The sequence below is a fragment of the Euleptes europaea genome, chromosome 15 (assembly GCF_029931775.1).
Source record: "Euleptes europaea isolate rEulEur1 chromosome 15, rEulEur1.hap1, whole genome shotgun sequence".
NCBI lineage: Eukaryota > Metazoa > Chordata > Lepidosauria > Squamata > Sphaerodactylidae > Euleptes > Euleptes europaea.
Genome location: NC_079326.1, coordinates 20685087 through 20696591, shown reverse-complemented (window position 1 = coordinate 20696591; position 11505 = coordinate 20685087). Strand labels below are relative to the sequence as shown.

At 43.1% G+C, this 11505-nt stretch overlaps 1 protein-coding gene across 1 annotated transcript in view; it reads right to left on the bottom strand.

The window, feature by feature from the left end:
• Window positions 1-3722: 3722 nt before the first annotated feature.
• LOC130487822 (histamine N-methyltransferase-like) overlaps window positions 3723-11505 on the bottom strand; it is a 35073-nt gene continuing 27290 nt past the window's right edge. The window contains exon 6 of the mRNA XM_056861364.1: window positions 3723-4670. Coding sequence (XP_056717342.1) covers window positions 4309-4670 — 362 coding nt within the window. The 3' untranslated portion in view covers window positions 3723-4308. The remainder of the gene's footprint in view (window positions 4671-11505) is intronic.

The window sequence follows — 11505 nt, the reverse complement described above, 5'->3', positions numbered from 1 at the left end:
ATCAGGTGACTATGGAGAAGAAACATCATCCTATTTAAAAATCCCCTTTGGAAGGAGTTTAGGCTGTTGGCAGAATAAAACATGCAAATCTTGATCATGTTCCAGATGAGGCTAGGAGACACTGAAATGGGGGGGGGGAGGGTTTCTGCTTTTTACTGCTCTTATAGTCTCCAAGTGGGCACAGGATTAGGGTGGATAGAGAGATAGCAGCCAGGTGACCACCCTCAGTTCCAAGAGTTTCTTTGGTACAGTTACAGTCAGTGCTTAATTTGTAAAATGAGATATGCTGGCATGTAAATCCTGGATTTATAGGGGCCAAGCTCTCCTTCAGCAGCAGCAGTGAAAGACTTTGTACCTGTTGAAAGGCTCTTCCCCTCCCCCCCAGGGTTGCCAACCTCCAGGAGTGGAAGGAACTCAGCATCTTACCCCTCTGGGGAAGTATTATGCACTTTACTCTGGAAAAGGTTATTCTTTGAAACCTGATATGGATGTTGATATAGGATTGCATGCATTGCATCTTTTGAAGAACTGATGAAGAACTGAGCCCTTGTGCTCCGAAACGATCGTATTCTCCTTGACTGTTCATCTTGCAGCATCTGTTTTGAGAAAAGACTAAGATAATTACTTCAAAGGACTTATTTGATACTTACCAGATGGAATTCAAATGAGCTGTGGAAATTTTGTACATCCACTGTTGTACTGAATGTATATGTTGTTGGTGGTTTCATTACCACATACTGTAAAGTGTATATGTAGCTATAATATATTGGCATTGTTAGCAGCATTGCTCCTGTACTGGTTTTCTCAACCTCCAGGTACTAGCTGGAGATCTCCTGCTATTACAAACTGATCTCCAGCTGATCGAGAACAGTTCACCTGGAGGAAATGGCCACTTTTAAAATTGGACTCTATGGCATTGATTTCCCTCCCCTCCCCAAACCCCAGCCTCCTCAGGCTCCGCCCCAAAAACCTCCCGCCAGTGGCAACCCTCCTCCCCCCTCCTCCATCCATGTTCCCATGGTCATAAAATCATAGAGTTGGAAGAGACCACCAGGGTCATCTAGTCCAACCCCCTTCACAATGCAGGAAATTCACACCTGCCTCCCCCCCATACCCCCAGTGGCCAAGATGCTTTCCCTCTCATGATCTGCCTAAGGTAATAGAATCAGCATTGCTGACAGATGGCCATCTAGCCTCTGCTTAAAAACCTCCAGGGAAGGAGTGTTTACCACCTCCCGAGGAAGCCTGTTCCACGGAGGAACCTCTCTAACTGTTAGAAAATTCTTCCTAATGTCTAGACCAAAACTCTTTTGATTTAATTTCAACCCATTGGTTCTGGTCTGACCTTCTGGGGCAACAGAAAACAACTCGGCACCCTCCTCTATATGACAGCCCTTCAAGTACTTGAAGATGGTTATCATACCCCCTCTCAGTCTTCTCCTCTTCAAGCTAAACATACCCGGCTCCTTCAGCCTTTCCTCATAGGACTTGGTCTCCAGACCCCTCACCATCTTGGTTGCCCTCCTCTGGACACATTCCATCTTGTCTACATCCATCTTAAATTGTGGTGCCCAAAACTGAACACAAAACTCTAGGTGAGGTCTAACCAGAGCAGAGAAAAATGATAACCATCACTTTGCGTGATCTGGATATTATACTTCTGTTGATACAGCCCAAGATCACATTTGCCTTTTTAGCTACCACATCACACTGCTGACTCATGTTCAGTGTTTGGTCTACTAAGACCCCAAGATCCTTTTCACACACACTACTGCTAAGACAAGTCTCCCCCATCCTATTATTATGCATTTGATTTTTCCTACCTAAATGCAGAACTTTACATTTGTCTCTGTTAAAATGCATTTTATTGGTATTAGCCCAATTCTCCATCCTGTCAAAATCATCCTGTATCCTGGCTCTGTCTTCTACCATATTTGCTACCCATCCCAATTTAGTATCATCTGCATATTTATTAAGCATCTCCTCTATTCCTTCATCCAAATCATTTATAAAGATTTTGAACAACACAGGGCCCAGAACAGATCCCTGAGGCACTCCATTACTCATTCCTCTCCAAGTGGATGAGTGACCATTAACAAGCATTCTTTGGGTGTGATCTATCAATCAGTTACAGATCCATCTAACAAAAACAGGATCTAGAGCACATGCTCCCAATTTGTCAACAAGAATATTATGGGGAACCTTATCAAAAGCCTTACTGAAATCTAGATAAACTATGTCTACTGCATTTCCCTGATCCAGCAAGGTAGTAACTTTCTCAAAAAGGAGATAAGATTAGTCTGACATGACTTGTTCTTGAGAACCCCGTGCTGGCTCTTAGTTATCAGAGCCATCCTTTCTAAATGCTCAAGGATTGACTATTTGATGATTTGTTCAAAAACTTTTCCCAGTACAGAAGTCAACCTGATGGGATGGTAGTTACTTGGGTCTTCCTTTTCCCCCTTCTTGAAGATGGGGACATTTGTCCTCCTCCAATCTTCTGGCACCTCACCTGTTCTCCAAGAATTCTCAAAAATAATGGACATAGGTTCAGAAATAACATCTGCAAATTCTTAAAGTACCATTGTATGCAGTTCATATGGCCCTGAGGACTTCGTTTTATTTAAAGAAACTAGGTGTTTGTGCACTACCCCAATGCCAATCCTAGGCTGCAACTCTCTTCGCTCATCATGTATTCTGTTTATGCCATGTTGAGCACCGTTTCCCTCGCAAGAAAATACTGAGGAAAAGTAAGAATTGAGCAGTTGTGTCCTCTCTCCATCCCCTATTACAATTTCATTCACAGTGGGCTTATCATGTCCTTGTTCTTATTCTTACTCTGTACATAGGGAAAGAAGCCTTTTTTTGTTGGGTTTAGCATTTCTCGCTAGCCTAAGCTCATACTAAGTTTTAGCTTTCCTAACACCCTCCCCCCTAATGATACAGAAATGTAACTGGATTCTATTGCTCCACAAATCTCTGGCAGCCTGAGGAGGGCGGGGTGTGGGGAGGGGAGGGACTTCAATGCCATAGAGTCCAATTGCCAAAGCGGCCATTTTCTGCAGGTGAACTGATCTCTATCTGCTGGAGATCAGTTATAACAGCAGCAGAACTTCAGCTAGTACCTGGAGGTTGGCAACCCTATTTATAGGACTCAACTCTGATGGCATCTCATGCATGAGTTCTGTGCCCCCACTGAAATCTCCATGAGAGATCAAAGATTTTGAGGCACCTTTTTGGGCTAGTTCACACCATTGGCAATATGCTATGTGATAGGACACTGGCCATATGCATGAAATGGATACATCAAGTGATCGCCATCTTTTACTCCATCTGTTAAATTACATATTATGCACAGTGGGTTTATATGCATACGCCCACTGTCTCATCAACCCTGTGACATTCCCAATTTTATTAATTGCTTAAACTGCCACAAAATGTAAAATGACTTTGACTGGGATCCTTCTTTATTTGGACATTTCTACTTTCACCAGAATACTTAACACATTTACTCAAAGGGAAGACTATCCTGATTGTAAGACAACCCCCTTAAAAATGTTATACACACACAAAATTATTGGACATAACTGAAACTCGTATGCAAATGCAAGGCAACCCCCTCTTTTTATGGCATGCCTTGGGAGGGGGACCTAGTCTTGTATTTGAGTTAATATTGTAAATGGACATGACTACCCCTCACTTCCGTTTACTAAACATGACTCTTCCACTCGTAAGGAAAGTTGTATTCTCCTTCCAAGCAAATAGTTTCCTGGCCATGCCATGCAAACAGTTGACCTGAAGCAAAAATGAAATAAAACTAAAAGGTGGGAATAGAACTTGCTTTTTAAAGTTTTGTAATACTTGGCATAATGGCCATGAAAGCAACTGAAAGGCATTATTTTGAATTGCCTTTCATGTTTTATATATTTTCATCATAAAGGGTGATCCTTTCAAGGTCGTTACAATACCTTTCCCATCAATCAGAGGAATGTAGACCTGTGATTTTCATTTTTCGAGTTTTGATTAATGATCCCATCACATGGAAGCGGACTACATACAAAGATAATGGTATGCAACTCAGCAGATTATGTATTAATCTATTAACAGATTTTAATATGCATTCATAACAATATTGTTAAGCAGCTACTGTACAACCACAGACGATTATTTCCTAATTTCGTTACACTTTGATTCATCCACAGACACAGAATTAATAAAAGGTTAAAGTTTTTAAAACATTCCATTGCTACTAAAATATTGAACAGTAATAAACTATTCCATTTGTTATCCCCGAAGTATCCATTTGACTCATATTGAGGATTCAACCACTATTGCACTCAGGTTGTTATTGAAAAAATATCTTCCACCTATATTTTTACTGCATTCAAGATTTTTCAGGTCTTCCATAAGTTCCTTTTTTAGGTCAAGTGGGGCAGTTTGACTGAAATTACAAGTTTCTGTCAAAAAGTCAAGCATCAGCTCCCCCTTTTCGTTCCCTTCAGTGAAACAATCTGTTATGTCCATATTAGATGGAAGGTCATACGACTGATACTTCAGTCCAGCGGCATCAAGTACCTCTTCAATATCCGTAGATGAAACGTATAAGCAAAGATCATTAAGAGGTAAACGAGGACCATATTTCTTCCACAATCTTGCCCAGCCACTGGTTCCTGGAAAATAAATCACAGTACAAAGTTTTAAAGGACAGTTTGTGTCTTTTGACAACGTTTCATGATACTGCTTGAAAAACCGAAGTTCCAAATCCTGAGACAGGTTTGCTACTCAAACCCTGCGAGTTTTTTGGCACTCACACTGCTCCCACATGTCGCCAACACCACACTCTATTAGACAATCAGAACTTTTAGGCCATTTTTGCAGGGTCAATTTTGACGCTCGCTCAAAGCTCTTTTTTCAAAATGCGACTTTAAAAATGCCTTTTCACAGTCCCCGACGCAAAAGGAGAAGTTCCACTCCCCCACACTCACCTGCTCCTTTGTTTCTGTTTGCATAGACATTAGCATATGCATAGCTAACACGCCTCCATTGATTTGCATTGTTCCTTGAGGGGGATTATTCGGGGCAAACACCAAAGGTCACGTTAAATGGGCTCCTTAGTAATGTGAAGCAGATATGCGCCGGCTTCGCAGTCACTTCCGGAATGACAGTTCAGCATGCAAAATTTTAAAAAATATGCGGGGCAATTCAGCCTGGAACACTTTCCTAATTACCATGCAAAAATGGCCTTAGACAAGGAGCTAACAAAAGAAAGCCTTTTTAAAACCTAGGCTTGGACCCCCCCACACACACACTTTCTTTCAGATTACTCTGTTTTTTGTTCTTGAAATGCTTTTTTATGCAGCAATTGGGTTTTTGGGTGGGGAATCTTCTCTCACAGTGAACACTGCAAAGTAAGCCAATTACAAAGCAGCATTTAAAGGGGCGGGACTTGATTTGAGCTTGGAGGCTGCTGGTGCAGAGATTCCCAACTGGAAAGTGTGGGTCTAGCCAGCAATGAACCTCAAGTAAAACTCCCATACATAAATGACCTATGAGTGCATGCTATGGAACATCCACAGTCTGGGAATCTAGGGGGGCCCTCTACTTACCTTAGGCAGGTGCGGATGTGTTTCTTTTCCTGATCTCAAGCCATGGACAAATACTTGTTTGTCCCCATCCCCACCCAAAAAACCGAACATACGCCATTTTTCATGGGGGTCCAAAAACTTTTGCGAAAAGCACCACTTGTTTCATCTCAACTGCAGTCAAGGGCCTTTGATTTTTACCAGAGTTCCCTGTCCTCATTTTAACTCTCTTCAGCTTTTGATTTGCTCGCAATCAAATCAGAAGTTGAAGTAAGTGCAGGACATATTATTCCAGGATTAGTAATTATGTCAACAACAAGTCTTTATCATGTGCCTCTTCCCCGATGTCACATCAAGATATCACCAGTCGTGTATTTAGGGAAGGGACCTCTTACTAATGTCTATCATGTGTCCAATAAGAAAATGAGAGCAGGGGTGAGGTCATTCAAGACGGTGAGGGATGAAGTTGCTTCTTCATTCTTGGAGCTTACGTCTTTTGCCAAGGCCTAAGCCATCATCTTTCTGATACATTATTTTGACAAATAATAGGTGACTGGAAATAAACATGGAAATATTTTAACTACATTACTGAATTCAAAACCTTGTGTTTCTTTCCTACTTTTTAAATATTAGGAAACTACTCTGAGTCTTACGGGTTAAAAAGTAAAATTAAAAAATGGGTGGAAGGCAGGGAGAGGTTACTAACCAGTTAATCCTGAATTTATTTAAATAAACTTCCAGAGGCTGGGGATGGATGAAAACACATTGGGGCCATAAGATATATCAAGGTTTACCGACCCCTCAGTGTTACCCCCAAAATGGTAATACAGTGATTTCTAGGGTTTTTTTTTTAGGATATCTGATGCCTTATCTCATCACATCTTGGAAGCTAAGCAGAGTCAGCCCTGGTTATTACTTGGAGGGGAGGCCAAGGAAATCCAGGGTTGCCATGCAGAGGCAGGCAAGCACAACCCCCCTCAGAACACCTCTTGCCTTGAAAACCCTATGGAGTCACCATAAATCAGTTGTGATCTGATGGCAAAAAACACCCTTGCACCTTATTTAGTGGTGCATACTAAATCAAGCGCTGCCAGAGACTGACAAACTATGGCTATACACATACTATCAGGAAGTGGTTCTTAAACTTTCCGAAGCGGGACAAACTTCTACACTTACATGGCCTTTGGGATCTACCACTGCAGCCCCTCACACTTTGAGCAGTGTTGTTTCAGGAGGCAAAGGACAGCTATGACCATCACCTCCCATGCTGTCAGTAGTGGGGAATTAGCCAAATACCTGAGAATGGGGTTGCAGAGTAAAGGAAAAAAAGAGGGAGTGAAGGAAAAAAGGAGTTCCACCCTAACTTCTCTCACTACTGGTATGGGAATCCCAGAGCCTCCTCTTCCGGTCCCAGAGTGTGAGCCTCATGACCCACCTGCAAGAAAGTTGTGACTCACTTTTGGATCATAAGGCACAGTTTGTGAACCACAATCTCCTGCCATTAATGAAGACAAAGGTCTTTGTGCAGGCTACTTGTAATTGGATTCCAACATCATTGCAATATAAATTCACTTTTAAAATGAAGGTGCCACTGGACCCTAGTTTAATTTTTAAAACTAGTTTATATAATGCCAAGGGCGGGGGCAATTAAGAAATTATAAAGCACAAACAACTGGTGTAAAGAATTAATATAGGTGTAGGTCTTACCCATCTGATCCAATGGCAGAGATCATGTGCACAAGTTGTTGTATCTAATGGACTTACGGCTAAATCCCATTAAAGCAAAAAATGAGGCATTCAGCTCAATCATTTTAACGTTTACCAGTAAGTAAGTCTCACTTGCCCTTACCTGGATGGCCCAGGCTAGCCTGATCTCGTCAGACCTCGGAAGCTAAGCAGGGTCAGCCCTGGTTCGTACTTGTATGGGAGACCACCAAGGAAGTATGCAGAGACAGTCAATGGTAAACCACTTCTTAATGTCTCTTGCTTTGAAAACCTTACAGGGTTGCCATAAGTTAGCTGTGACTTGATGCCACTTTCCTCCACCAAGTCTCACTTCGTTCCATAGGTTTTCCTAGCACTCCACTCAACACTGTTTGACACCTTCTTCCAGCTCATGTGCATAGGATTACAGCTCAAGTAATTAGATCCTTTAAGTCAGGGGTGGGGAATGTCAGGCCCTGGGGCTGTTTAAAGCCCACGAAATCATTTGGTCTGGCCCTTCATGGGTCCTGGCAGATCTCTAGCTCAGAAGGATTTAAGACTGGCGATACGCCCCTTCCTGCAGACAGGAATACCCTTTATTCAAGGTGGATGTGAGTTTGTTTTGCCGAGAAAGGGAACCTTTTCCCCCCTTGCAGAAGAGTCGTTAACTATGGAGCTGCTAGGACAGCCCAATTAACTGTGTTAACGCTTTCCCACCCGGGCCGTGGAGAAACGTATTCCCTCTGTACTACAAGAGGGCTGGGGGCGGAAGTGGCGACAATAGAGGGGTTAAAGGGGGCAGGGCCAGAATGCACATGCGCGGGGGGGAGTTCTTAGCCAGTGTGTCCTCATTTCATCCCTGCAGGCAGAGGTAGCAGGAGCCGGCTGTAGAATCCAGCTCCAACCATGCAGAGCAGGAGCAACTCTGGTGTGCTGCTGGATGCTATGCCCGGCTGGTGCAACAGACCATCCTGTGCCACCAGGTGGGTGAGTGCACCATCAGTTGGATGCCTGCTTGCTTGCCCACTTGGGGGGGTCATCTGGGTCAGCTGCCTGCTTGGGGCTTGTTCGGCTAATTTTTAAGTTGATAATTTTGTATGGCCCGAGAATGATGTTATAAATATTCAAATGGTCCTTGGTGGAAAAAAGGTTCCCCACCCCTGCTTTAAGTAGCGAGACTACTGACTCTTGCCAAATTGTGTCCAATGGATATACATTTTTAAAGTACATAAATGCTTAACATGAAGGCTGAGGGGCAATAAAACACCATCCCAGAAACAAACAATTATACTGATTTAGAACAGGACAGGCAGAAGCAAACCGAAGCCATTACTATTCTGCAAAGTTTTATGAAACAACGTAGTTCTCTGATAAGGAGTACCCGTTCCAGTCTGTGCATCTATGAAGTTCTGAAATAAGGGCTGTCTCACAGTACAGGGAACATTTTGCAACCTTCGGCCAGTCAGATTGCATCCCACAGTGACAAGGGAGATATCCTTGTAAAGATCTACTAATCTAAGGTACACTGATAAAACCCAGTCGAGAAAAATATATTAGCAGAAGCAGTGGGAAGTGAAACCAGGCTAATCCATTTATTTGGTACCCTCAGTGGCATGACTCAGCATTTCAGATGTGAATCATTTGTAAAAGGCCAAAGCCACCAGCCCCATCGGGTAGGAAAGCGATAAATTCAGGTCTAATGAGGGCTTGCTGAGAGGTATGACTGCAAATCTCCATTGCTAATAAAGCCCTTTGCCTGCCTTTTTGGAAAGCACTATATCTTTAAACGCTTTCCTTCGGAACCATAAACACTCCAGCGGTTTAAAATCAATGCAGCACAACAAATGTGTGTATTCTCCCCCCACCCCTCTCCACCTGGTGGAAAATGAATGCAGAACACTAATTGCCGAAAATGTGCTGGCCTCGGTGTTCTGCGACTCGACGCCATTTCTGAACTGAAGCAATTATACACTACCTGCCTGGCGCATTATTATAATCGCTCCCTGTAGATGCAACAAATGGCGCTACTTTTGTTTTTCAAGACTTTGTTGTGAACCGAACGGAGGAGTCTATGTGCGAATGGAGGAGGCGATTATCTTAAAAACAACACTGCATAACTCTTCCTAGATGCCCTGATCTTGTCGACAAGCCAAGGGTGGGAGGAACCGAAGCCTCCAGACAGTGGGCCGCACCGCATATCCGTTTTGGCCTTTTTAGCATCCTCTCACAGCGTTTTATTAACGCATCCTATTATTTCTGTGGAGGAAATTACACTGAGCCCCATCCACCGGGAACTCCCACCTGGACAAGCTCCACTGAAAAGAATAGTCGTGGTTACAGAAGTGCCACAGGGGGTGTTGTGATGGATTGTGAACCTGGCCTTTATTTATTTCCTAAGGGGGAAGATTATTTCAAAACATTGCTTCTCCTTTTCCTTCCTATTTACTGTGGTGTAGCTGTTTTTATTCGTTCGGCAGTTTCCCCCCTTAACCCTGTACTTTCCTCAATAGTCTCTCTTCCTTATCCAAACAGCTCATCTTTCATTTCTGCTTTCTTCTTCTTTCTTCTTTATCATTCCTCTTGGGGCTGCAGGCCTACTAAGGGAATTTCCCCTGATCCCAGCCAATGCGTCACACATAGGGTTGCCAGGTCCCTCTTTGCCATCGGCAGGAGGTTTTTGGGGAGGAGCCTGAAAAGGGCAGGGTTTAGGGAGGGGAGGGACTTCAATGCCACAGAGTCCATTTTCTCCAGGTGAACTGATCTCCATCGGCTGGAGGTCAGTTGTAATAGCAGAAGATCTTCTGCTATTACCTGGAGGTTAGTACAGAAAGAGGCTGATAACAATGTGTAATGACAATAGTATATTGAATGTAACAACGTGCTACCAAGCCAATTGCATATATACAACAAAGTATTTCTCAGTCCTGGGTATATAACAACGTGATATCAAGCCAATTGCATATGTATAACAAAGTATTTCTCAGTCCTGGTACAGTAACAATCAATCTGAGGTCGATGTCTTCAAGTGAAGAAGGGTAGAAAGGGATACGATCGTTTCAATTCTTCCTCAGTCCCGTTTATATATTGATGTCAAAATGTACTCATTTCAATATAAGCTTCTGTAGCTTCCAAAAATTTTCTTTAGACTTTTAAGCATCACCCTTTTAGGGACAAAATAGCAACCATGTGTATTTTTAGCTTATCTATTCCAACATCAGGATATCCATTGAAAAAAGGTTGCACAGACAAATTTACAGTTTCCATGTTCCCAAATGGGATACAAGTTGTAGCCTCCCCCCAGCCAGTGTCCTGAAGAGAAAGAGACAATTTACATCACAAAGAAGAAGTGATGGGCAAACTCTCCCAGCTAGGGTCGCCAACCTCCAGGTACTAGCTGGAGATCTCCTGCTATTACAACTTATCTCCAGCCGATAGAGATCAGTTCGCCAGGAGAAAATGGCCGCTTTGGCAATTGGACTCTATGGCATTGAAGTCCCGCCCTCCTCAGGCTCCACCCCCAACAACCCTGTGGCCTGCACTGTAACCCTCTTTTCTCAATGTTACCCAGCTGAAGCTTGCAACTGCATTTGAGGCCTGGATATATAAGTCTCCCTGGCACCAATGAACACTGCCATGAGCATGTTCAGTGTCCAGTTTTCAGTCATGAGGCCTACGATTGACATGAACCTTCTCCCCTGCCCCAGTAATCTCAGGCCTGGCCTTGACGTTCAGAAGGATGAGGTGAAAGAATGCTGAGTGTTAGAACAGACCAGACCACTTCCATCTGAAGATGAGCAATTGCATTTTTCATAGTGCCCCTATATTAATCATTCCCAGTCAGTGGAAAACGAGCAGAGTTTGCAAAGGGCCAAGTTAGAATCCTTTCCCCTGATTTAGTTTTATTTTAGTTGAAGGGGATTTTTACAGGAGAAAGCATTCAACTGCCTGTTTTCCTGTCTGCACTCTGAAGTGGCCCTGCCCAGTCTACCCCCTCAGAATGCTACCATCTCATTGACAGCATGTATAAACTGGGCCTCAGTAAGATCGATTTGGTCAAGGGAGAAATTGCACAAAGGGATTGCAGTGGGGCTTCATGACAGGGAGCTTTCTGGGCGGGACTATTGTACATCACGAGAGGAACCAATTTGGAATGGGGGAGAGTTACATTAAAATGATTATTTTTAGAAGAATTTGAGATTAATTTTAAAATATTTTGTTT